This window comes from Salvia splendens, chromosome 1, assembly GCF_004379255.2.
Source record: "Salvia splendens isolate huo1 chromosome 1, SspV2, whole genome shotgun sequence".
Taxonomy (NCBI): domain Eukaryota; kingdom Viridiplantae; phylum Streptophyta; class Magnoliopsida; order Lamiales; family Lamiaceae; genus Salvia; species Salvia splendens.
In genome coordinates this window covers 5199735-5227304 of record NC_056032.1, presented here as the reverse complement: position 1 = coordinate 5227304, position 27570 = coordinate 5199735, and the positions used below count along the sequence as shown (strand labels likewise).

At 36.9% G+C, this 27570-nt stretch overlaps 3 protein-coding genes and 1 long non-coding RNA gene across 5 annotated transcripts; all 4 read right to left on the bottom strand.

Moving 5' to 3' along the window:
• Window positions 1-3089: 3089 nt before the first annotated feature.
• Window positions 3090-6898, bottom strand: LOC121794501 (probable pectin methyltransferase QUA3). Of its 2 annotated transcripts, none has more exons than XM_042192685.1 (7): window positions 6206-6892; window positions 5138-5341; window positions 4844-5054; window positions 4510-4771; window positions 3981-4355; window positions 3729-3824; window positions 3090-3545 (listed from the first exon to the last, which is right to left on the bottom strand). In XM_042192685.1, the coding sequence occupies exons 1-7, from the start codon at window positions 6626-6628 to the stop codon at window positions 3323-3325; spliced, it is 1794 nt and encodes a 597-aa protein (XP_042048619.1). In that variant the 5' UTR covers window positions 6629-6892; the 3' UTR covers window positions 3090-3322. The 2 variants fall into 2 exon arrangements, 1 of the variants encoding a protein (XP_042048619.1); XR_006049303.1 differs by having other exon boundaries at window positions 3501-3545; window positions 3929-4355; window positions 6206-6898.
• A 685-nt stretch (window positions 6899-7583) lies between these two features.
• On the bottom strand, window positions 7584-10745 carry LOC121809654 (COP9 signalosome complex subunit 1-like). The gene is made up of 6 exons (XM_042210404.1): window positions 10143-10745; window positions 9317-9637; window positions 8868-8984; window positions 8677-8762; window positions 8245-8479; window positions 7584-8136 (listed from the first exon to the last, which is right to left on the bottom strand). Exons 1-6 carry the CDS (start codon window positions 10542-10544, stop codon window positions 7960-7962), a joined length of 1338 nt encoding a protein of 445 aa, XP_042066338.1. The 5' UTR covers window positions 10545-10745; the 3' UTR covers window positions 7584-7959.
• A 418-nt stretch (window positions 10746-11163) lies between these two features.
• LOC121809662 (F-box protein PP2-A13-like) lies at window positions 11164-12914 on the bottom strand. Its single transcript, XM_042210414.1, has 3 exons — window positions 12531-12914; window positions 12286-12404; window positions 11164-11896 (listed from the first exon to the last, which is right to left on the bottom strand). Exons 1-3 carry the CDS (start codon window positions 12840-12842, stop codon window positions 11440-11442), a joined length of 888 nt encoding a protein of 295 aa, XP_042066348.1. The 5' UTR covers window positions 12843-12914; the 3' UTR covers window positions 11164-11439.
• A 3954-nt stretch (window positions 12915-16868) lies between these two features.
• LOC121795343 lies at window positions 16869-19092 on the bottom strand. The gene is made up of 2 exons (XR_006049452.1): window positions 18845-19092; window positions 16869-17118 (listed from the first exon to the last, which is right to left on the bottom strand). It is a non-coding gene; the product is annotated as an uncharacterized LOC121795343 (long non-coding RNA).
• Window positions 19093-27570: the final 8478 nt, after the last annotated feature.

The following is a 27570-nucleotide window of genomic DNA, read 5'->3' as shown; positions in this document are numbered from 1 at the left end:
TTATTAGATATTAAAATATTACTATAAAATATTCAGGAATAATTAATTAGATTATCTTACGTTAAATCGATTTGATGTCCATCCGAAACTTTTCTTAATTTATAATATCTCCAAAGTAATAAGCTATTTTTAAAAAAAACATGGTAAACACAATTTATAAGCTAATGTGCCTAGCTTATTTCTTTCTTTTATACAGCAAAATGACATTTGGTTACACATGTAACGCACGTTCCTTTTGCTGATAGATCTAAGAAGCAAAAATAAGCGTATCAACAAAAGTAAATAGAAAATAACTTAACTTATGTAATTGATAATTTATTTACTACTACTATTTACTAGCGATAGAATCGGTTAACCGTCAATTTTTTTTATATAAATAAAAACTAAAGTAACAAATCGATTTTTTAAAATTAGACAAATAACAACCGGCTAGTTCCATTAATCATATAATTCAATATTGTGTTTTTACACTTACATTTTTTTTGCATGTCTGATTAATTAAAATAGAGTTTAGAGCAATCCAAATTATACAAATATTTATTTCACTCTCAGTTAGAATCATAATTAAGCTAAGATGAAAAGTAAAAAAAAAATGATTAGTAGTAGCATGTTTCTGAATCATATGCAAAGTGTAGGGTTGTGAAGTAAATGTAGGTCATAGTCTGGGCAGATGAACCTCACCATAGAGGTGGGGGCTGTGTTCAATGAGATAGAGAGAGAACGTTAATGGGTGATCATTAAATATGTAGTGTTTATAAGATAGTTCTGGCTATATTGTGATTCTAAAAGCATCCACATCCGTGCACTTGCCAACGAGTACGGATGTGGACCCGGCCCCATTTTTTCTGCCTGCTCTTAAATAAGAGAACAACACCCACATCCGTGCTCTTCCGCAAGGACGAACACAAAGGTCCCACCATTCCATTATTCAATTTAAATAAAAACATTTCCACAAAATTAAAATGCATTAAAAATACCCGGAATAATATTACAAAATACATTAAAAATTAAAAATTACATAATTAAAATCCTAAAAAATAAAAATTACATAATAAAATCCTAAAAATTAAAAATTACATAATTAAACTCCTAAAAATTAAAAATTACATAATTAAATTCATAAAATTAAAAACCCCACTACTCGTGACCGAATTTCGCCCACATGTGTTTGATTAGGTCTTCTTGTAGCTCAACGTGGGTTCGGGTATTGCGCATTGTGTGCCTTGTTTCGATCCTCTCACCCATCGTCGTATGCACACCTCGGCGTGGGGGAGACCTCGCGATTGCGCATAAGTGTTGGGCCGCCGCCTTTGTGGCCGCTTAAATGTTGCCCCCTCCAAGCAGTCGGGCAATTCTTCCACCGCCAATGCATGCAATCAATGCTGCCAAGCATACCGGGAAAGCCATGGACTGTTTCGTGAAGACGAAGCAACCGTTGGCAATCATCGGTGGTGGGTGCCCGAAGGAATTCATCACCGAAACCTGAACGAACGCCCTCGTAAAAATTTTTAAGACAAAGGATTCCAGTGGACTCACCGACATGCAAATACTCGTCGAAGAGGTCGGCCGTTTGCCCAGTAGCGAGTTGTTGGATGGCACACGTACACTTCTGCAACGCCGAGAGACTTTGCCGACCGGCTGCATCTGGACCTGTTTGGAAGTATTCAACACGGGCGGACAATGTGTTGACAATACGCATGAACAAGCGCTTTGACATGCGAAAATGGCGCCTAAAGTAATCTTCCGGAAACCGTGGCTGGTCGGAAAAATAGTCGGCAACGAGCCTTTCGTGGGCTCCCTCCCGGTCACGATGGATGTAGCGGCGAGTTAATCTAGATGGTTGAGGAGGAGGGACGGGGGTATTCGCTGCGACATATGCTTCATAAGCGGCACGATGTTGTTTGTAGTATTCTTGTTCTTCGCGCTCCGCTTCTGCAATGAGATGGGTGAAATCCATTTGAGGTTTTGAGTGAGAGATGAAAGTGTAGATAAGTTGTATGAAAAATATGAATGAGAGATGATTTGATGTGAAAAATAGATGATGAATGTGTGTATTTATAGATGATTTGGGGGGGATAAAAAAATTCAAAAAAATACAGAAAAACGGGTAAAAAAACGGCCATTTTTTTGGGATTGTGAAAATATTTTTTGGTATTATTTTCGATTTTTAAAAAAAATGATTTTCCAACGGATATGCCGTTGGCCAATCAGAACGCGCCACGTCGCCTGCTCGATGCATCGAGCAGCGCCGTGCCAGCGGCAAGAGCGCAGCGGTGGACAGCGATGCCGCGCCGCTGGCACGGACGGACGGACGAGCAATTGCTCGCAGCTGTGGATGCTCTTATACCAAAGAAATAAAATAAAAGAAACTAACTTTCAAGAATATATGAACTTGTGAAACACAACCAAGCTCTATATATTTTTCTCTAATAGTACTGAAAAGGCACAAATTCATCATATTGATCTAAGCATGTAGTAGTATCAACTGGCAAGTCTAGGATACAAATCTAATCCTCTCTCCATCCACTGCCGCCACATAAATTTTAATGCAAAATTGTAAAATAAGAGAGATGGAGAGAAAAAAATTCAAATTCTAGTGAAGAATCAATCAACACACATATAATTGCAAAATTAATAAAGTACGAGAAATAGAGAGAAAAAAATGTACAAATATTAGTAGTGAAGAACGAGACTCACCCACTACAGTTTGTGACAAGTATTGTAGTTCAATGATATTTAGGGTTGATGGTCACATGGTGGAAGAGAGCTTTAATTTGGTGCAACCCACATTAAGTAAGCCTATCCTAATCAACCAAACCAGTCAATCTAATTAAAATAAAAACATCTAATTCTTGTCATCTATATCTACGAAGTAGTTCTAACTAGCTAGCCACATCTTGACTCAAAATAATGGACCATTATTATCAAAGGGGAAATAGTGCTACAAGTATTATTTTCATAATGTGGCGTAGCATTTATTTAAATGTATGTGACATTGAACGACAAAAATCTTGAATTGACCATCATCATACATTTAAAGCCATCTAGTGCTACGAAACTCAAGCTTAAGGCAATCCGCAGTCACAATGTAATGAAATGAGACATAATAAATTTGAACTTCCAACAATTTTACAGACTTCCTAATGTAAAAGGGCAATCATAGATTTTCGTTTTTTACATTTAACATCGTGCTATAGGTGCGAGTGAAATATATGCGAGAGCGCTACACGATTCATTGCCAAGAACCGTCACTGTATTGAAAATTTGAAACCAAAGCTACACGAGAGTACCTACCTTACAATGGACCAGCACGTTTTTGGTTTCACTGCGATCCAGAGGGTAGCTTCCACAATTTCTTCGTTGCTACCAATACTTTCTCCCTCTGATGTGAGTCGGGTTCTTTGTCATGTACGGAGACCCTCCATCTCATGGCACGAGAAATTCGCTCCATTTTATCTATCACTTCGGGAGAATCTCTAATGATAACTGTGCCTTCAGGTCGCAGTATTCTATCGATTTCCACCATAAGATCTACAAGGTTACACCTGCAATGAAAACATTGTTTGAGATCAAAACACGGAAAAGGGAGACTTCTCTCTTTCGACACAAACATTGAGCCAAGTAACTCAATTGCACTACAGGCTACAGCAATGTAAACGGAAGATTTTCTCAAATGATGGAGTGACTTGAATCGTCAGAAGTTTGACACAAAAGAGAACGAAAAATACCTGGTCTTTCCGGAATTGGGATCTTTAACAAGATTCTCAATATCATCAACGTGAATCAAATCATAAGTACGAGGATACGTTGAGAATGGCTCACACCTACAAGAATCAGGAAGAAACGATTAAACAATATCAGTTAAATACATTACACTTTCAAGACATAATAAGGACATGGATTTAACACTAGATACGAAGATGAATACAGTATGAATGCTAGAGAATAACGAGCAAGGAGGAAATGTGGCTTCCACGCACCAATCATGGAAAACTCCAATAAGTCCTCGATCATAAATGACATCAAGGGTTGAAGGCTTGCGAGCGGGGACAACATTCATTACCCAAACAGGATCAGATATTATGGCGGCTGCAAAGCCTCCAAAGAATGCATTCATATCCATGACATTTCGTATTGAGGGAGTTCCCAGTTTTATGTTTAAGGAATTTTTGTAGTAAGCAACCCTTCTTGCCCATCTACGCTTGTCGGCCTCAAACACATCCATTCCATTTTTTATGACACTAGCCCTCGAAGGAGCTGTTGTCAGTCTCTCCGGCCATTTTGGAATTGCTCCAACTGCGTATTCTCCCTTAACAGAAGAAGTCCTGCTAATACATTTCTTCAACTTGGTGTACCTGCAAATTAATAACGTTAAATCCGTTTAGCAACAGAGCACATCAATAACATAGTGACTAAGTCCACCTCGGTATATATATGATATATCAAGGGTGGTGCGACAGATGAAGGTTTCGAAGGAATAATAACAAGCAGCTTCTGATGCATAATTACCACGAAAAACTTGGGTCATCAGATTCATCACACAAGTTGAGCCCAAATATATTCAGGTTGGGATGACACGAATCTCCAATCGGTTTTTTCCAGATTGCAGTGTTCCCATCTACAACAATCAGCTCATAACACAAAGATCTGGCAACTTCTTGCAGCTCGGCCCATTCCTTATCTTGTTTGGCCCACTGTACAGGGGGTCCAGATATGACTAGGTAGCCTCCTGGTCGAAGTAACCGATCAACTTCAAGAAAATATGTAGCATCTGCACAGGTGCAAGTGATATGCGTTAGGGAACAGTGATATATATTACGAGACCATTAGGAAGAAGACTTACTATATGCAGTGAAAGGTATCAAACATCGAGAACAGTGGACCAAATCAAAAGAAAACCCAGAAAATGGAAGTCTACGTGTGCCAAGCATGGCAACAAAAGTTGGCACTCCTCTCTCCAACGCAAACTGTATCTGTGCTTTATGTGAATCTCTCGGGGCAAAGGAAAGAGGTAACATGCCTTCAGAAAGCATGTATCCGCCAAAGCTAGCAACCTAGAAAACAAGACACAATTTTTCAAGACTTGTATTCAGTAATAGTAAGTGTTATAAGGAAACAGGGCAGGAATGAATCCTACCCCACACCCCATATCGAGAGCTGTTCTCAGAGTTCCACCAGCTATAGGAATATACTGTTTCAGCTTTTCGATATATTGTTCGGCTCCATCAGGAAACATCGTACCACCACCAGGAAATATGAAATACGGACCTTCCCTCTTCATCCATCCCTGGTGGCCTTTCCTATCTGCTATTTTATTGTAAGGCATGTTATCATGCCATATCTGCACATAAAACACAAAAGCTAATGATCACGTGAGACGAAGCAAGCCTTCAACTTACAGTAAATCTCTGTCATTGCATCACTAGATGCACAAATGCACACACTAAACAACAATAAGGCTGCGCAACTGAACACATATAAAAGCAGACACATCCGACATATATCAACTATTAAAACAGTTACTACACTTGAGATTGACCCCAGTTCATTCCAAGAACTAAATAAACACTCTCATCATGTTGAAGCTCAAACAAATGAGTCAACAGAAAAGCCACATATTGATATCTCCTTATACGATTAACAAGCACACTTCTAAAATCAATGCCAATTCCCAAATCCTATCTGCTAGTTTACAGTAAGGCATGCTATAATGCCAAATCTGGATATAAAACACAAAGCTAATGATCACACGAGGCGAAGCAAGCCTTCAATTGCTTCTAGCAGACTGAGTTGTGAATCTAGAAGAGATTTCTCAATAGGTATAGAAGTACTTCATCACCAAAAACAACGGCAGCTACCACTGCATTATACCTCTGGAGTGGCATTACTAGATGCAAAAATGCATACACTAATCAACACTATGGCTGCAACTGAGCACATATATATATATATATATATATATATACCAACCATTAAATCAGTAACAACCTGTGAGATTAACTTCATTTCATTCCAAGAACTAAATAAGCATTCTCATCATGCTGAAACTCGAACACATAAGTTCACAGAAAAGCCACATATTCACATCTCTCTACATGATCAACAAAGCTAAAGCAAACTTCTAAAATCAATGCCAATTCCAAATCCCACTCAAACTACACAAGGAACAATTACAAAATTGAAAACCGAAATCAACTTAGTTAACCTTATGCAAACTCTCCGGCCACTGCACGGGAACCTTGTAGCCATTAGGCGGCGGGATCAAACAGAGCGGCGTCTCCTCAGGGCGAGGGCAATGCCTCTCCCTGTAGAAATTCATATCCCTGCTGAGCTGGCTGTTGATCCTGGGATCCTCACAGGGCATGTGATCCACCATATCGGCGGGGCAAGCGTCGATCGCCACCGCCTGGCGGCCGTGCTCGATCAGCGCCACCAGCCGGCCGCGGTGGCGCGGATCCGAGCGCAGCAGCGTCTGGCGCCCCGAGGCCGCCAGCGAGTCTCCCAGCGGAGAGAAGACGAGGAGGAAGAAGAGCAGAAGCGCGGCGAAGAAGGCGGCGACGATGGCATCGAGCAGCCGCCATTGGCGCCCGTGGCGGTTCTTGGAAGACGCGAGATTCAAGAGGGCCATGTGCTGAATTCACTCTCAAATGTAGCGCAAATGCTTCAAGATCTCATCTTTACACAGTGTGGTGGAGTGTCAGTGGGTGTGAGTGTTTCTTGAAGATCTGAATTGGCTGTCGCGATGCAAGGTCGGTGTTTTGCAATATCCTTTTTCTTATTAATTGCCTAATCAGGAATTAGGATTGGAAATGGTACAACAAAAGCGTGTGATTGAAGATTAAATAATGGCAGCCGTTTATGTTATGCTATCTAGAGATATCAAACTCAAGTTATCAACCGACCCAAGTGGTATCAAAATCATATGGAATAATAATAATCATAGTCTCGCTACTAAATTTTGTGTAATCTTTTGTAGTCTTACCTATCTCAAATTTAAATGAAAATAAATAAATAGTAATATAAGAGAGAAATATTTTTGATGAACACTCAGCAACTGAACTGAGGAAACTAAGTGAGGAGTCCCTCCCTGAGGAAGTTGGGACACGAAGCTAGAGCAAAGAGACGATGGATGGCGTCTATTTCATCCAAGGATGTCACGTCACAGCTTAGCAGAGCAGTAAATGGTGGGATGTTTTTTTTGATGTATAATGGTTTGGGTGAAAAAATATGATTAGACAACAGCCTTCTTTCGCTTCATCCTATCCTTTCTTCAGGCACAACATGAAAGGCCACAAATGCACCATGTGTTCCAAAAGCCTTTTCGAGAAGGCATCTGTCTTTCTTTGTCCAGGGAACCAATGCTGCTGCTGAGGGACTGTGAATGTGATGACGTTTCTTTGACTGCAATTCCACATTCTCAGATGAATGAAACAATGTAACTACACTCTTTTAAATTTTCCATGGAAGTGATTATGTCATCTTGTTTTAACTTAGATTGCATTGATTAATCAAACTGTTTCCTTGCTTTAGGCGTACCATTAATTGATCTGAAGAGTAATTTTTTTGACTGAAATTTCAGATAGTTGTTTATCACCATATAGTAGCATTAATATTTTTTGCACCAGTTAACATCGGTAAACACCAAATAGCCATGGAAGAAAGAGACCAAATTAAGTAACATCTCAGACTATGAACACAGAATCTACAATGATTACAAATCAAATTGCTCTGAACGTCCAAGTTGAAAATCTTCAAGAAATCAATGTGGTTTGCATATGCTGACTAGCTCCCATGGCTTTTAATTCCCCTTTTACCGAAAGCATAATATGATTGAAGCAATCGTCCACTATAGAAGATTCAACAATGTCGATAGTCCTCTTCCATAGCCTGTGATCTTCCAAACTTCAAATTTTCAACCTCCATCGAAGTAGCAGCTATCCCTTTCATACAGACCTCGGCTTAATATTTCCGCGGTGCCTTAAGGTTGTAATCATGTTTGATGAGGTTTGCTCTCAAAAGCATCGCTCTGAGTTCACGATCAAATTCATTGCCAGTCTGCAGGGCGCGCTGGAACGTCCCATTTCTCTGATCAGCATGCCGAGCATAAAGAATCTTGTTATGGGAGTCAATTCGAGCCTGCAGGATCATGCCAGTAGATGTCACGCACACATAAGAAACATGTTTACCATAGAGTGCCAAAAATGAAGCTATGTATTTATACAAGCAGCGGATGCAAATGATTACCTGTATCTGGTCATTAGTGATCAGGGCCTCAAGTTCTTTCTCCAGGCCCGTAACACTTGTATTGAAGGCATTTGCCATCATATTAAGGTCCACAGAGACGAAAGGAAGCGTGTACTGAATCAGAGCCTTGTTACGTATTTGCTCGTATAGAGTTTCCACGTGATCATGTAAATGGATATCAAGTAACAAGTTTGTCTTGAGATTTCCTAGATATTCCAGACAGGAAGCATAATGGCTGTACAGTAAAACAAAATATCTCAAGTCAAACAAGGAACTAGAGATGCAAGTTCAGACAGCTTATTATTTTTATTTAGTTCTTTCATGATGAATCACTGCAGAGCTAGGGTTTTTTTTTTAAATTGTTCTATCTATCTGTTTATCTCAGGGACTTAGTTTATGTTTCTCATGGTGTGATCAACGTAAACTCAGTACCTAGTATAGAAATCATTAATGAGCTCCCTTATCTCGGGTACCAATTCCAAGAAATTCCGGAAATTAGTGTTATCGATGACTTTGCTCTAGCAAAAAAAAACAATTCAAGCGGTAAGAATTTACATGTTACAAACTCCCTGAATCACAGAAAATGACCACTTAAGAACAATAAAAACAAGGTAAAAGCTTGCCTTCAGTTCTGATCGGTCAAAGCTTGCGAGTGCACAGAGAGTACCGTATGTTGCAACATCTTGGGGTGCAATTATTTCAGTGTAGTTGTTCCCAAGTTCTGGGCCAACTTCTAGGAACTGCAGATATCATTAAAATATTCAAGGGAAAATATATGCAGCAACAACAATGATAATCTCAAATCTAAAGCACCATAGAGGGTGTTGTATATTTCAATAAACTACTTCATGACTTCAAATCATTAGTATTAAGAGATGAATTTCAAAATTCTCTATCACATTTCAACCATCGGTGTTATGTCTCTATAGAGATTCTACCTATAACAAAGTTAGCAGCCAGCCAGCCAACACAAATTTTCTGCCTTTTCCACATTGCATGCTTAACCACAGTAAACAATATATTCACTGGTGAGACAAAATGTTCCTTGAAACATAATGTTTCTTAGACAAACCTTTCGAGCAGCAAGCTTATATTTTTTCCCTTCAAGGTGAGACAATCCAGCAGCACAACGTAGTTTTGCAATTGTAACAGGATCCAAGCCATCTACAGCTTGCTCAGCCTTTCCAACGTAACTTGTAACATGAGTAAACTGACCCATCTCAATGCTAACCAGAATTGCATTTAGACACATATGAATTATATGTTTCGAGGTTGTGCAGTAGTCACGTGTGCGGACATAATTTTTAAATGCTTCACCAAGCCTGCCGTGTGCATAAAAGAAATCCCCAAAATCATTGTACCCCATCCGAATGCTCTCCTTGATTAAATTTGTCTGCAAAAGATAAAACTAGAGTAAGGGTGCTAAGCAGAACATTAAAAGGACTGCTAATAACTTAGTTACCAGAAGTTGGAAAATTTTGACATCATTATTTTACTATCAAGAGTTTCAGAAAGCTGAATATTCAAGTGTAAATCAATCAACAAATCAGAAACATTCAGCATTATCAAGAGTTAGGAGCAAGTTCAGCAGTCTATTACTGTAAATATATTGAGAAGATGAACAAATTACCCAAAACCATTAGCAAATTCCACCTTCCAAAGCCAGACAATGTTTCCTTAACTTTTTCCCTTTTCAATTTTCCTTACAGCTAGTTTTCCAGAAACCCACCCTAAACCCTAAAATTAACTATTCTACAGTTTGCAAATAAAACCAACGATCACATCTTAAATTGTAAAATCATGGTAAACTTCACACAAGATTATTAAATTAAATCGACAGTACAGCAGTAAACTAAAGATTAACAACATAAAATGATAAAAGAGCGTAGACAGTCTACCCTGTAAGCATTGAGTTCATTTTCAAGCTTATCCTTTCTCGACTCGGCCCGTCGGTCCACGGCATCAGCCCAGGCATCATCCAGGCCGTAATTCGGGCCCAATCTTCCATTGATCTTTCCGACTACTTCTCTGAAGAGCTGCGTGTCCTCGCCCTTCTTGATCTCGTCGTACGCCATCCGCAGAGCCTCCAGCTCCATCGAAGGGGCGCCGCATTTATCCGCGATGAAGAGGAGGCGCGTAGTCTTCGTGCGGCCTGTATAGAGCGCGGCATAGGCCTCGATGTCGAGCTGCTCGCCGCTGATGATGGGGCGGTGGCGCTGCGAATCGCTTTCATCCCGGCCGTTGGCGTGAATCTCTTCGTCCCCGATAACAGGTCCCGCAGCATTATCTTCCGGTTCCATTGCTAGAGCAGTAGTAACAGTAGTTGGTGTAATCTAGGGTTTCTGTTGATACTCTTCTTCCCTCTTCCTTTCGCTTTGCTGTTTTCTCGTGTATGCGTGCGCGTGCAGCATAAATGGGCTTCGCACGTGTAAATACATGGGCTTTTCCAATGGGCCTGAATATAAATATTTTGCCTTCCTGGATTAAATTACTTTCGTTAAATTAGAAAATTTGTTTAAATTTGTTGTTGATAAAAGGATGACTAATGTAAATGTGCTTTTTTAACTTACTTTCCACCATATATTTTAAAACCCATGGTAAGTCAAAAGGATTTAATTAATCGTGGAGTATTAAAAATTTTAGTATCTAGCTTATGATTACTAATTTACAATGAAATATAGTGCAAATTTTATTTCATACATGATACACCTAAAGGGATGCTTGAAGGCACTTTTCAAAGTATTTAAATTTGATTTAATTTTAATAATATGGTGTAATAATGTAATCTTGATTGGAAGAGTGGGTTTGCATGTACAGCTCAATCTAATTTGTATTCAGCACTTCTCCAATAGAAGTTCAAGTTCGATTTCTCGTACCGTTCGCCAAGTCATACCAATTTCAAGACATTCCAAGATACAATTTCCAAACAAAACTTCATCAATAATATCCTTGACATTTGCAACACACGCCATGTTGCTTCCAAATCACAATTCATCTCCTCAACAATTGGAACAAGACTCAAAAGAACCTTAATCTTGTCAAAAAAGTAACATCAGACTTCCTGAATATTTACACACAAGATGCATCCATCCAACTACCACCAAAAATGGCAAGAATCACAGAACACACATGAAAAAATTGCAGATATATACATCTCAAATTCCTACCAATCACCTCTAATTCTATCATCACTCATCAGCAACCAACAAAAGGCTTCCTACACGTTTCGCCATCCACGGAGAGGACCTCCTTCCCTAAACTACTCGGACGTACCAGCACAGAGTCCACACACAGGCCACCTTTGGTGTGTGTGCAATCAATCTGAGTGAGGGAGAACTTGACCTTGGTCGATGAGTTTGGGTCCTCAACAACTAACTCCCCCACGTGGTAGTTGGCCCAGTTTCCTAAGTTTTCGATCATGCAGCGGGTGACTGCACGATGGCCATTCTGCGTTGTTAGCTGGAACTGTGCTGGCTTGAGGTCCCAGCCATGCACATTGTCGTGATTGTAGACACGGCGGCCTAGCCTCTTACCGACTTTCCCTAGGTGGAGTCGGAAGAAGAGACTGTATGTCCCTTTGGGGAGCTGGAAGTCGAGCTCCCCGTCCACTTGCAGCCACCAGATTTGCTGAAGGTATGCCACTGTTTGGAATCTGCAGCAATGAGGAATGGCAAATGATATCAAGGTTGGTTTACATACACATTCACAACATCAACACATTTCCAGATAGATAGTTCAGAATTGGATGCTCTCTCCCATTAACAACACTATGTAATCAATTTCCAGAAAGATAGTAAAGACATATTTTCAGAATTGGATGCTCTCTCTCTCTCTCTCTCACACACACACACAGACACACACATCTAACATTAGCTCAGAGTTGGATACTCTCCTCCACTAATAACAGAATATAACCAACAAATTGACAGAAAGGTTGCATAGACATCAAGAAATGAATTGTGCCATAAACAAGGTATAGATGCTTCCTGCTCTCTCTCTCTCTCACACACACAAACACACATATACGAGAAGGAAAGTCACCTAGATTCATCAGTTGGAATATGATTCCAATACCGCCGATCATCAATTCCGGTTATCGCCATGGCCTTGGAAGAAATTTCCAAACAGACGCCTCCACTTCTCTTATCAATCCACACTTCCTGTTCCACAAACACAAAATATCCATAATAATCCCAACTTTACAACACCCATAACTGAAACCCACAATGAATCCTACTAAATCGAAATCAATTCTCAAAACAAAAGGAAGCAAAACGTTCACACACCTTCGTGCCACCATCGAATGTGATGGGCCTGCACAGCCGGGCGTAGATGTCCATCTTCCCCTTGTCCCGTAGAGCCTGATCAGGCAGCTTTGACAGAATATACTCAAAATTGGAGGGCAATTTAGGAACCCAGATAAAATCGGCCGTCGACGCGGCCCGGAAAGCCCGATTAATACGGGCCATCTTGGCGATCTCGGGCGGGTCGAGGTAGGATAGCACTAGGGCGACACATGATTCCGGTATATCCTCCAATCTGGGCCTCGATCTCGGGCCTGCGGGCTCTTCCGCCGCAGAAGAAGCGTTCGCGCCCATTTCGGTGGCCGGAAATTTCAGAAATGGGGGCTCTGTTTGTAGAGAGAGATGACGAGTAAAGAGCGACAATGAGAAAAGTGAGAGTTATTTATATACGTGGAAAATGCAACTGTAGAGAATTCAATTGAAAAATCGTTGATGGATTGCGTCACTGCGTAGGGTTTAGGGTTTTCTCTCTATGCTTTCCCTCCAGTTCCACTCTCTTAGGGGTGAGCAAAAAAACCGGAAACCGAATATCCGAACCGAACCAAACCGAAATTTTGAAATTCGGTTAGGTTATTTCGGTTCGGTTCGATTTTGAAAATACAAAAATTTCAGTTTTCGGTTCGGGCTAAGAAAAATCGAAAAATCGAATTATATATATATATTCTATTAATTTAATATATTATATTATATATAATATATAGTATATTCTTTTAATAAATTCTACTATATTATATATATTATATGTATTATTAATTTTATATTATATATAAATATTCTATTAGTATATATAAAATAAAATAAATTACACACATATATATTAATATTATATTTATTTTTTGTGGGTTTTTCGGTTTTTTCGGTTTTATTCGGGTTTTTCGGTTTTTTAAGTTCGGTTTTCGGTTTTTCGGTTTCTGGTTTTCGGTTTTTCGGGTTCGGTTCGGTTTGGATTTTGAACTAATTTTGGTTTTTCGGTTTTGGTTCGGTTTTGACAAAAAATCGAACCGAAACCCGAATGCACACCCCTACACTCTCTACAGTTTCACCTTTTTTGACACCAGTTTGGAGTTAGGACAACATCAACCAGGTGGGATAAAATCATAAACAATAAATTAATATGTTTGTGACAAAATTAAAATGATGATTAATAAAGCTTAAAAAACAAATTTCTGATCAGATTTATAAAAAAATATTTAAATAAAAAATCGAATAAAAAACGATAAAGCACGGGTCCATCGCGAACGACAAGCTATAGCGTGCTATCTTGGCATATGCCTCCCCAGGTTTGGATCCCATGCCGTGGCAAGGTGGCATGACGGGCCATGTGTCTTCTTATGCTCTTAGTGCCTCAATAAGTGGTCCAATTAGTTTAAATTAAATTTGTTGATTTATTTCATGTACGTTATTGATAAATGAAAAGTAATTGATTGATAAATATTTAGAAAGGAAGTATAGCATACAAATATTGATTTAGATTTGCTAAAAGTGGATAAACCATTGATCCCATCCCCAAAAGACCCCACTATCAAATCTAATAATTGAGTGGATAATAAATGTTTTAATAAAACCAACGCACAATATGGATGACATATTTCTAGACTTTCACATAAAAACTTACTCATTTTAAATTATTTTAAACATTTATATTCAAGAGTTCGTCAAAATCCAGCTCAAATTATGGCACATGAAATTAACTCGTTTCTATCTAACTGTTTAAGTGTTTGTAACCTTTATTCTATTTTAAAAGCATCGATTTTTAAAAATGTTGAAACTGTGGCTTTGCTTTTATCTGTACAGATAGTTGTCAATAAAATTAACAATCATATCTTGACTTGAGAATAAAAGCTGGTGAAAAATAAGGGTGTCTAATTGAGAAAATAATTTTGTGAAACTAGTAATTAAAATACTTATTTAGTCAATGTGGTACAACATGGACCATGATTAATTTTGAAAAAATGAAATACAGGAAAGCTCAGACGTGTTGACCGACTTGCATAGTAAAAATCATCAATTGAGTGATTTTTTCAAAAAAAATAATACTACTAAGTTTTTTTTGTATATTAACATATATATGGTGGTGTAATATATTAGCTCTTATCGTATTGTAGTGCAGTCGTTCTCCATATATTTTCATTTATATATACTTAAATAAATGATTGTATACGATTGCTTTTTTGCTTAATTCATACACACGAAAAATAATCCAAATATGGTGTGAGCCTTATCCACATTCACAAAATTCTAATGGCATCTACAAGTTTGATAACTACAAAATGAGAAATGATTATGTGTCGCATCTTCCCCTTTCCACTATACACTTTTCCATTAATTTTTCAAAAAAAAGAATGAGTCATCGTCGCATTAATAAACTCCTAAGTAACTATTTTATGCCTTAATCATAGTGTCAAATCACTTTACCACCATAAACAAATGCAATCCATGTTTAATATAGTGATAGTGTTACAAAATACCATGGACTAGTTGTTGATTGATCATTATAAAATTATTAAGCCACCTTAATTAGTTACAAATATGTTATTCTTCCCTTTGTACCTTGTGATAACCTCCAAATGCATATATCAAAAGCTCATTATAATTTTACTAATGTAAATATGCGTCAAAAAGTGTGGTTTTGACTAAACTATAATATTAATATATGTAGATATTCGCGTAAACATAAAATCATCATAAGATCCGATTCATGTTAGAGCATCCACAATGGCAGCGAGCGCAGCGGCTAGCCGATCTCCGGCGCTCGCCGAACCATTATAACCGGCGAGCGCCATTTCGGCGAAAAAATCGGCGAGCGCACGCCGATTCGCGAGCGCGGGGCGATGCGCTCGCCGGTCCACTCGCCGCCATTGCAGGCTCCGGACCGGCGAGCGAAATTTTCTTTTTTTGTTTTAATTTTCGAAACACTATATATACGCGCTTTGCACGTCATTTTCATTCGCACCACTTGTTTTAACGAGTACTCTCTCTATCTTAATTTATGTACAAGATCAACAACGTGAAATGTACAAGATCAACAACAAAGGTACTCCAATGACGAACGGGTCTCAAACTCCCCCGGTACCCGTGGGAGGTGTATGGGGTCCGATGCCCAGGTACTACAACATGTACCCGTGGCAGCAGATGATGCCCGGGATGGTAGCCGGGGGGAGATCGCCCGGGGGGTATGCCGGGGTGGGCACCCGGTATGCAGATGATGCCGGGGTGGGCACCGGGGATGCAGATGATGTCGGGAGGGGTACCGACGACGCAGGGGACGCCGGGGGGGGGAAAAACGTCTATCTCCCCAGTTTTGATTTTTCGACTGCTTCTTCGCACACCCCAGCGGAGGCGCAGTTCACGCAATATGAGACTTTCTCCTTAGAGGAGTTGGGGTTTGATCTTCTCGGTGTTCCGGAAACTCCCGTTCAAACGGGGGGAGTAGGGCGGGGTCGGGGCCGCCCAAAGGGGAAGGGCAAGAGGGTCGGCGAGTCGTCGCAGCCGGTTGAGGACGACTGCTCTGTACGGAGGAGGTGGACGGATGCGGAGAACGTCGCGCTGTCCAAGGCGTGGGTGAGTGTTTGCGATGATCCCCTCACTTCGAACAATTAGAGGATTGTCAACATGTGGGCCAAAATAGCAGCAGCCTACAAGGCAGTTTACCCGGATGAGAGGCCGCGCAACGGGGAGGGTGCCGGAAGGCGTGGGACCGAATCAGGGCTGGGGTCTCCGCATGCAGAGCAGTGGCCAAACGGAGGATGACTGCAGGAGGATAGCAGAGAAAGCCTTCCCCCAGCCCGGGTTGTATAAGGAGTTCACCTACTGGAACTGCTATGAGATGCTGAACGACTCCGAGAGTTCCGGGCAGGTGTCAACGCTGGCTGGCCGAAGAAGCAACGACTGAACTATACCGGTGATTACAGCGGCAGCAGCGGTGGTTCCCACGACCTCCCCGAGGGTGCTCAGAAGCTCCCGTCCCCTCCATCGTTCGCTCGCCGAACTCGCCCGGTTGGTCAAAGGCGGGCGCAACGGGAGGTGAGGGGGGTCCCAGGAGGTCCAGTCGGCATCCCCTTTTGCCAGTCGACAGAGGATCTCAAATTCTTCGCGCGTCAACAAACGCGTGCTCAGATGGTCAAGATCTTAGCCGATTGGAAGGCGGCAGAGGACCCCGAGGAGAAGAGCTTTCTTCACGCATTGCTCGTGAGCATGCGTGTAACCCCCCTTACTCGGTTAGTTTTAACCAAATAAGTGACGTTACTTTTCGGTACGATCGATAAAACAAAATCTGCCTATTTTTTTCATTCTGCAAACACTCAACATACAACACTATCATAAAAGAAACTAAATCTGATAACACCACTATTTACTACTATACATAACAAAATAACATTAACCTGTTTAGCTAGATATATACAACTCCACTAGCAAAAAGAAGGTTATAACCTTACATTCGTAACCCAACTATTTACAACAAAAGATAACCTAAGCATGCCACGTGTAAACTCCGACTGTACCAGCAAAAAGGGAGGTGGTGACTTGACACGTGCTGCTGCCAACTAGCGAGTTCACTCGCTTTTATACTCTGCAAGAGGGAGAAGAAAGGGGGGTGAGCTTCGAAAAGCTAGTAGTGTAATCGCATTCCAGAATAAAACCTCTAAAACTTCAATCTATATTACTATCACAAGTAAACACTTTATTACCTGGAATGTCGTACAACACATATTTAATTTATATCGGCATCAATATACAAGTTCAAACCAATGTCACCCAGTATAAGCATTCATAACAGTTTGAATCATTTAAAGGATTCACCTATATCGTTTACAGACTGTACAACATCACAATCATATTAAACATCTAATACTTTCAACAATAACCATCTATCACCTATCAATCAGAACTGTATAACACCTATCAATCAGAACTGTATAACACAATACAACATAACTTTACCTGAGGAAAACATAACTGTTTAAAGAATTCAAAGCGCAACCATATTATTTCAAAAATGGAAAGTCACATTCAGCCCCCCAAGTTATGCTTAGTGATGGACACGGGTACACGGACACTATCTGTAGCCCTATGAGGGCGTCTATCATGTAAGTCCGTATCGGACACTGTAATCTTCCATATGGCCTATGCAAGGCAACTGTCATATATTACCAATATAGGGTACATTTCAACTATCGATATATCATATAGACCATCGCTTTGGTTATCCAGAAGACGAGTGATCAACATGTGTGCAGTACTGCTGTCCTATGGCATGCCAACTATACCCTGTGATTCACTCAAGCAATGGGGCATAACGCAACTATTTCACTTCAACTTTCACATTATTCAACACATATATCTATTTACATCACTTTGAAGTATACAAAATCCACACAATCATTTTTAAGTTCTATGGCATAAGCATACGAATCACACAAACAAGTAGTAATATTTTTCGAAGTTAAAGGAATTAAATTCTAGAACACGCGTATACTACCTGTACACGTAAAAAAAACCGCTATTACTTGCTTAGTCAACCCTAGAGGTACCATTTTCCCTTATCACTTGTGCTTGCACTCGGTTCACCTAATTTTTCAAACAATCACATATACAAATTATAAATAAACACTTAAAGCACAAATATCACATCTATCTATCTCCCTTTTAGCATAAAAACATTTATTCTCAACTTTTAAAGCTTTAGAAAATATTGACTGCATTACATCATCTTCACATAATAAACTGACTTAGCTCGGTGATAGCTAGGGGTCTAGCCCTACACCAAAATAAACCTCTAGGTATCTATTTTAATTACAAAAAAGGTTCTCCTCAAAATTCCAAGGTATTAGGGAGTTATGAACGTTTTACTACAGCCTGCCAGTTTGTGACAGATTCTGGCGACTGTTTAAAATGAATTTTTAAAAATAGCAAACGTTGATGAAATGCTCTGAAATTTTTCAGACATCTTTCCAACACCTGATAGTATGCATTAAAATTTTTAAAACATAAATTCTAGCATGTTAAAGTGGCCGAAACTGATCAGTACAGCAGCACCACAACAGCCTACAAACAAGCTATTTCTCCAACAAAAGAAATCCCAAAACAAATCAGATTTTTCCTATCATTTTCATGCTTAACTATCATATCATACTTCCAATTGCATAATTCAATAGCCAAATTACACCAAAGCATCAAAACAACAAAATCCCCAATTATATGAACCCTAATTTTCGACCAAACAAAAAGAATCACATCAAATTAACATCACTACTATACTTAGAAACATGATTGAGGAGGTTATGGAGGAATCTAACCTCTAATTTCAACTATTTTCCAAAGATAAGTGGAGGTGGGTTTGCAACCTAAGCTCCAAAATTGAGGGGAAGAAGGGGAATTGAGAGCTTGGATTGATGGAGTGATTTACATGTTACACGATGGAGTGGCCGGAGGAGTCGCGGTGGCTGATCGGAGGGAGAGAGCAGGCTGTTGTGTAGATTACAGAGAGAGTGAAGAGACTTGGAGAGAGAGGGAACGAAAAAGAGAGTAGAAGGATGGGGATCAATTTTTGTTTTTAATTTCTATATTCTTATTCCTAATTTTTTCCCTATAAGACACATACTTTTTCCTTAACTTACTCATCATTCTTTCAAAACTTTTTCTTTCTCTTTTTCTTTTTTTCTAAATCTCTCATTAATTCTATTTTTCCTATCTTTAATTCTTTTACTCCTAAAGAAAACATATGCATACAAAACCACTAACTAATATAAATTCTAATTTCTAGTTCTCCTAAGGTTGGGATATTACAATGCGTGACGATTTGAAGACCAGGGGGCACGGGGGGTACCGGCGGCGACGGTGGCGACGGGGGCGACGGAGACGAGGAGTGGGGCGGAGGTCGGTTTTTTTTTTAAATAATGTAATTTTTTTTAAATTAATGTATTTTTTTAATGTACTTTCTTTTAATTAATGTATTTTTTTAATGTACTTTTTTTTAATTTAAATAATATTATTGAATTTTCGCGTATCTGTGTCGTAAATTTAATTCCGTATTTTGTGTGATTGTCAATTATTTGTTTTATATAATTAGGAGTGATGTGGCTAAGCTATTGCTGGGCTATTTGCTTGTCCTGATAATGTTGCAGGAGGATTTTTAGTGCTGATGATGTGACATGAGGAGTTTGTGGCTGAGCTATTATTGGGCGAAAGCTATTGTGGATGCTCTTATATCAACATATAGGGTCATGAAATTTAAAACAAATTAAATCATGGGTATTTTAATTTATTGATAACAATAGTTAGTGATTGCTGAGTCAGCATACACTCTTCGGCCACAAATGTTTTAGGTTAATCCAAGTACACGTCGGATAATGTCAGCATATACACATTTTCTAATACTAATATTTTATTATGTGTGTGAAAAGAGAAATCCCAGTTTTTGGTGACACTTGGAAACAAATATTTTCATTGTTAGGACTTACGTGTTAGCAAAATATTAATAATTCGAATAATGAGGTGGTTTCTTGTGGGCACTAATTCAAAATATTAATAATTACGTGTTAGCAAAATATTGTTAGGACATCAGCATTAAGGTCATCCACAATAGGAATAGCCCAGCAATAGCCCAGTCATAACCCAGCCACAAATTCCTCCTGCCACATCATCAACACTAAAAATCTTCTTGTCACATCAACAAAACAAGCAAATAGCCTAGCCATAGCCTAGCCACATCACTCAAAATTATATAAAACAAATAATTAACAATCACACAAAATACGAAATTAAATTTACGACACAGATACGAGAAAATTCAATAATAATATTAAAATTTTTAAAAGTACATTAATTAAAAAAACACACTTCATTAAAATTAAAATAACATTACAACATCCTCATTAATGAGTTTGTCCCACATCGAAAGTGGAATATAAAACATTCAATGATGTCTCTATAAAAGAGAAACAACCAAGAATGAGTTTGTCCCACATCGAAAGTGGAACATAAAACATTCAAGGATGTCTATATAAAAGAGAAACAACCAAGAATGAGTTTGTCCAACATCGAAAGTGGAACATAAAACATTCAAGGATGTCTCTATAAAATATAAACAACCAAGAATGAGTTTGTTCCACATCGAAAGTGGAACATAAAACATTCAAGGATGTCTTTATAAAAGAGAAACAACTAAGAATGAGTTTGTCTCACATCAAAAGTGGAACATAAAACATTCACGGATGTCTCTATAAAAGAGAAACAACCAAGAATGAGTTTGTCCCACATCGAAAGTGGAACATAAAACATTCATGGATGTCTCTATAAAATAGAAACAACCAAGAATGAGTTTGTCCCACATCGAAAGTGGAACATAAAACATTCAAGGATGTCACTATAAAAGGGAAACAACCAAGAATAAGTTTGTCCCACATCGAAAGTGGAACATAAAACATTCAAGGATGTCTCTATAAAAGAGAAACAACCAAGAATAAGTTTGTCCCACATCGAAAGTGGAACATAAAACATTCAAGGATGTCTCTATAAAAGAGAAACAACCAAGAATGAGTTTGTCCCACATCGAAAGTGGAACATAAAACATTCACGAATGTCTCTATAAAATAGAAACAACCAAGAATGAGTTTCATAAAAAAAACATTAAATAAAAAAAATTAAAAAATTCTCTGGGCGATGCGCTCGGCGATCCGGAGCCTGCAATGGCGCCGAGTGCATCGCCCAACGCCCACACATCGCCTAGCGCTAGGCGATTTTTTTTCCGGAAACCGGCTCGGCGGTTACAATGGTTCGCCTAGCGGACCGCCTAGCGCCGGGGCTCGGCTAGGCGGTGCGCTAGGCGCCATTGTGGATGCTCTAACTAATTCACTACAATTTATTATATTTTGACTAATTATAATTATGTATTATTAGGTGGAGCCTTTGGTGCACGGAAGTGTTTTCCCGAACAATTGGACCGAATCAATTTGATCTACTATTAAACTTGGTTCATATTATTATAATTATCATCATTAATTTTCCTTTAAATTTAGAATTTTCCATTCGATTCAAATTAGTTTTTTTAAATAAAAAACCAAAAAAAATCTTAATTATGTACTATATAAATTGGTTTCCATATTTCTAACCTAAAACTACTATATGTAATAATTAAAATTGTAAATTTGGATATTTCAGTTGTTTTAGTTTGGTCTAGATTTAATTATAAAAAATTTGGACGCTTGGATCCAGATATTCTAATATTTTAATTGCACAAATTGATATTCTTTCAGAATTTAGAATTTTAATTAGATTGTTTAAACTAAGCAACCAATATAAATGTACACTACATCACAGCAGGCCTAATTTTTTAATTTTATTCCTAACAGGCAAAAAAATATCAATTTTTACTAGGGGTGGCACGGTACGGTATACCGCACTGAGAATGTCATACCGTATACCGTACCGTAAATTACGGTATGAGAAAATGACATACCTATACCTTATCGAATTTTTCGGTATACCGCATTATTTTGATATCGTTATCATATAGTCTATGCGGTATACCATACCGTATTGTGGTATACTTTACTTTTATGTTATACCGAAATAAAGTATGACATACTGAGTACGGTATATCAAAATAAGGTATGACATATCGTTATACATGTGTTTCATACCAAAAAAAATTCTATTATGGCCAAATATTTAAAATAAAATTTCACTTATTTAAATAATGTCCAAAATATTAAAACTACATTACAATCAAATCTATACAGAGGACTTGATTTGCATATCTGCGTGAGTGTTTTTGGGGTAGGGGGCGGCTGAACTAAAATGTGGAAGTAGGGTTAGGGATTTTAACATATTAACTATTTTTTATATAAATTTTAAATACAACATATATATCGAATTTTTGGCAAATATCGTAAACGCGGTTTATTGCGGTATACCGCGGTATAGGAAAATCTATACATTTACCGTACCGAAATCTATCGGTAAGGTATCATACCGTACCGTAACTTGCGGTATACCGCAAATTCGGTATTTCCGGTATTTTTTCAGTACGATAAGTGCGGTATATCAATATATTTAGCCAGCCCTAATTTTGATTATCATATAACATGTAAATTTGATGATCATATAATAATTACATAATATACAATGTACAAAAAAATAAGAAAAAAATACTAACTTATAATACACGTTAAACAGCGATCACAATATACGCTCATAACTACCTGTTCTTAAGGAATAGAGTAATAATCTGGGCCTTACTCTCAATTCTCATTAACTATAAATTTGGGCCGTAAAATTGGACTACGAGTTAACACACAGATATAGAAAGAAGACCATAAAAAACAAAAAAAAAACTCAAGTTTAAAATTGGTCATGTACATTTGCTAAAAAAAACTTTTTGGTTCTATACATTAAGTGTGTTACTTTTAGGTACCAAACAATATGTTTTGATTAAGATTTAACGGGTCTGTCAAAATTTATCGATCAACCACCTTTTAAGTCCAAAACACATTTTCACAAAAAACCTACTTGGTGATACACTTTATAAGTTTTTCAGATTTTGGTCCTAAACAATACATGTGTTTTGGTCTATATTTAATTCACCACTTAGGTCAAAATGCGGTTGATCGTTAACTTTTTTAACGGAACCGTTACATATAGATCAAAATATATTGTTTAAAACTAAAAGATAACACACAAAATGTGTAGGATCAAAAAGTTTTTTTGGACAAATATAATAAACCAACTATAGACTATTGTCTAAATAATATTATAAACATCAAATCTGTAGGAATTGGTGAAATATAATGCGTAAAAGGAATATACATTTGATATACGAATATGGGAATTTGGATTTCCAAGGGGACTTTTTAACGTGACACATCATTTTATAATACTACTATTTATATGATCGATACTTTGGCAAAGAAAAGGTGGAATATGCGTAAGGCTAAGGTACAACACGACAATGAATGCTCTACAAAAATTGGTTACAACACACAGAGAGTACTCTAATAAAACTAAAAGAATAATCTCAATTATTAATTTTTGGACATAGAAAGAGACGTGGGAATATTGTTTGTATATGTAATATCAATTTATCACCACCTTGATTTAGTATATATATTTAGTTTGTTCGTAGTTGCAATGTTGTCGGAATTTTTTACTAATTAATGTTTGTTTGAGTAGTACATACGTGGTCCTTAATGACGTTGGGATTTTAATTTATGTTATCCTACATCGACCCATGGCATCGAATACATACGAAACACAACTCAATTGATAATGTAATTTTCTTTATTTTAAGGGGTTGACTCATTCATAGAGATTAATGTGCATGTGACCAAAAAAAAATCTTGCTAGTATCTTTTAACTTACATCCATTTTTTTTATATCTTATGACCACAATTTTGTCAATAGAAAGAAAAATAGTTATAAACATGATCAGGGGCGGACACAGAAAAATATCCTAGTAGGGACTGACTATATATATATATATGTCGTATAATCACTATATATAGGAGTATTACTATATTTCGTTCGTTACATAAAAACAAACACTATTTTAATTTTTATTCGTTCCAGAATAGTAAATATTCTTTTTATTTTTGTTAGTCCTCCACTAATAATATTTAAATCATTTTCTTTCGATCCCTCTTTTATTTTACAAAGTGCACATTAAAAACTCGTATCATTTCAAAATTGTCTACTTTTACACAACGAAAATAGTACATAAAAAATATTACACTATTAAAAATCACAAACTCAACAACTATAAAAATGCATTAAACCCAAAACATTAAATCTATTGATTGGTTTATTATTTGTTAATATAGTACTCATCCGTCTCATTAAATATGAAACATTTGTTTTTTGTCATAAGATTTGATATAATGTTATTTTGTAAGTTAATGAAGAGAGATAAAAATAAGAGAGACAAAAGTAGAAATAATGGTATTTTCATTATTAATGGAATAACTCAAAAAAGAAAATATTTTATTTTTGTTGGAACCTATAGAATACATATTATTGAAAATAGGTTATGAATTTGAAAGGAAAATTAATACTCGTACTATGCAATTTGTGATTCCATCATAGTATATTTAATCTATTGAGAAAAAGAAAAATAAAACCATCATATGTATTTCATGATTTTATCTGTTGTATCGTTATGGAAAAAAATAGTAGCACTATTAATTTATAACAATAAATGAACAATCAAGAAAAGTCTTTTACATTCAATAAATAACTTGACACAGTTTTTGAGACACTAGTAGTATTATTATATTATAAATTGAATCATCTTCTTCACAAATACTCGGCGGCCATTGTTGTCCATTTCTGTTTGCAGTTTATATTTTCAGATTTATTTCAGCCATTTTATCATATAATTTTTGATGATTTAGTCTTCAAAGACACTTATTTTGTCAGGGCTATGGATGATTTTTCAAAAATATAAAAGAACTTAGAAGTAGAAAAAATAAAAAAAAATTACATTTTGGGTGAGGGCTTAAGCCCCACCCTTCTCCTATGTGTGTCCGCCCCTGAACATGATTGTACGCCAATGGTGCTCACTCTTCATCCAATTCTTATATATACACAAAGAGAGAAGAGAAATATCTTAGTGCATACTTATGTGAACACCATTTCGTCTAGCCTATATATGTTAACTTTAGTTTTTCCATTTTATCTACTATTTAGTTTGATTATGTGATAACATGAAAACAATCATGGATGGCATTAATTTTATAAATACAATAAAACAAAACTCGATTTATCAATTTTCTTTATAATTTCCATTTTTCTAATTAAAATTTGAATAATATTAAAAACACTAGCTAGTAAGTCATTTGCTTAAATCTCTACAAGATCTAGAGATGGGGAAATTGACAATTGTAGTCCTTGCCAGTAGACGGAGTTCAAGTTTATTTAAATTCTTAGTATAATCCAATTTCTAATTTTTAAATAAAATTATGTGATTTGAAGAATTATTACTATTATATTGGCTGCACATGGTGCAGGTAGGTTTGTGTTGAACCTAACATAGCTAACCTTTTTAGGCAACAGAAATCTACTTTGAATTCTGCAGCCAATTATTGTGTGCTAATTACTCCCTGACAGTTTTAACAGTTTATTCTCTCTCCTATTAGAAAAAAGCAGCATTTAACTTTAATTTTCGATATTTAATTGACTAGAATAAATTAAACTTTGTTCATGCTACTAGTTCTTGATTAATTATTTCTGCACAGAAACGAAAACTACAGTATATATAATCGTGATGATTAGTGACTTCAATTATTTTGTCGAGTATATGTTTAGCGTCGCTATCTAATTCGTAAAAGTTAATTACACTTCATAAACAAAGCCAAATAGTCAAATGTACATAATAAAAAACATTTATGTACTGTTTCAATCCATTGTGAGTTGTAACCATTGGTAGAGCTATGTCGTAAGTTGGGTGACGGGTCAATGAACTGGTTATCAATATTTTGAATTTAAGAAATTATTTTGATAATTTTATTTATTACTACTATTATATTTTTAAAACAATACTACTATAGAATTAAACAATTTGAGAATTATGTGGTACTATCTTCTATTGTAACATAAATCCATGTTAATTCTCTATTTTTTTGTTATTCCTCGTTGTTCAAAAAATTATTATCTAGAAATTGCATAAAAACAAGACCTTTTTGAGACTTGATAAATTCATGGCTAATTTGAGTATAAGTGTTTCGATTAAGGAAAATCTTATCGAAGAAACTGTTAAATGTCTTGGATCTCAGCAATAAATGTTGATTCAGTCACATTTTAACTATGATCAACTTTATCCGTTAATATTAAAATTGTGAGAACTCCTAATAAACAATTGTACAATGGCATATTTTGGACTCTTTTGTTTTTTGTTTTAAAAAAAGTATTTTGGACTCTTTTTGGACTAGAGTATTCCTGATAAATTAACTAACCACCATTTAGATTATTTATTTGGGAGTAATGGCTGTCACCCACATAAACAATAGTGAAGTCAAATACATTTAACAACTTACAAAGAAAGTAAACAACCACCTCAATTGTAGATCGATCAATCAAGACTCGACTTTTAATCAAAATCATCTAAAGGCTAATACTAGACAGCAACTAGTGAAAAGTTATGGGTTAAAACTAGTGAAAGCAACTATTGAAAGTTGTGGAATTTAAATCAAATCCATCTAAAGCCTAGCTCTAGAAAGCAACTAGTGCAAGATTATTCACATGGCATTTCAAGAAAATGGATAAAATTATACGTGACTTTCGCATGGGATGCTACTATCGTCCTCATATGGAATGTCGTGGGTTAAAAAGGGTGATCTAATTTAGTGTTTCTCACATTTTTACTTTAGGGACAAACATGAATGGTTTTAGATTTTCTTTGAACACCATTACACCATGTGATTTATTTTATGGAGATGGGGTGTTTTAATTGACATTTACTTTGGAGACGTATTCGCAAAAGAATCGATCTTACGGACTAAATTTAATTTCATCAATGTCGTTAATTTACATTGAATTCATTGTGTAATTTCAACTTAATTTTAGATTTGATCGTACCAACATAAGTCTTTTTAGTAAGCTTTATCCCTACTTACACACTCTATGAGAAGCTTCCCATAGGGTCATTCATATTAGAATTGCCTCGAGCTAGAGTTCTTGTAACGTTGACGTTGTAAAAGAATGACACATCTTGCTAGTATGAGTAGCACCTATCAGATTTGTTTTGCTGTCATCAAATATATATGTAGTCTCACACCTGCATATAATATCAGAATCACACTTATTTAAATGTGTTTTGGTCCATTCATGTAACCCTTCACTTTATAAGCAGGAGTCGCTCCTTGTCCGTGTCATATGCACTGACATTCATTCCATAGGAGCCACTCCTTTATATGCTTATTTGTCGATGTACACTCCCTACTTCTTCCCCATAAGTTACATTTTTTGTCAAATACCACATCCATCCTTTAAAAATATGAATTATTTCCTTTTTTAATCCGTTCTTAAAGTA

Bases quoted from the DNA above. Each gene is read 5' to 3' on its own strand.
- LOC121809662 (XM_042210414.1), bottom strand. From the start codon at position 12,842: ATGGGCGCGAACGCTTCTTCTGCGGCGGAAGAGCCCGCAGGCCCGAGA. The intron at 12,405-12,530 runs GTGTGTGAACGT...TTTGTGGAACAG, and splicing joins CATTCGATGGTGGCACGAAG to GAAGTGTGGATTGATAAGAG. The intron at 11,897-12,285 runs GTGACTTTCCTT...TCATTGCTGCAG, and splicing joins ATTCCAACTGATGAATCTAG to ATTCCAAACAGTGGCATACC.
- LOC121794501 (XM_042192685.1), bottom strand. From the start codon at position 6,628: ATGGCCCTCTTGAATCTCGCGTCTTCCAAGAACCGCCACGGGCGCCAA. The intron at 5,342-6,205 runs GTTAACTAAGTT...TTTTATGTGCAG, and splicing joins GGCCGGAGAGTTTGCATAAG to ATATGGCATGATAACATGCC. The intron at 3,825-3,980 runs GTGCGTGGAAGC...TGATTCTTGTAG, and splicing joins ATTGGAGTTTTCCATGATTG to GTGTGAGCCATTCTCAACGT.
- LOC121809654 (XM_042210404.1), bottom strand. From the start codon at position 10,544: ATGGAACCGGAAGATAATGCTGCGGGACCTGTTATCGGGGACGAAGAG. The intron at 8,985-9,316 runs GTTTGTCTAAGA...TGATATCTGCAG, and splicing joins ATAAGCTTGCTGCTCGAAAG to TTCCTAGAAGTTGGCCCAGA. The intron at 8,763-8,867 runs GCAAGCTTTTAC...TTTTTTTGCTAG, and splicing joins TTGACCGATCAGAACTGAAG to AGCAAAGTCATCGATAACAC.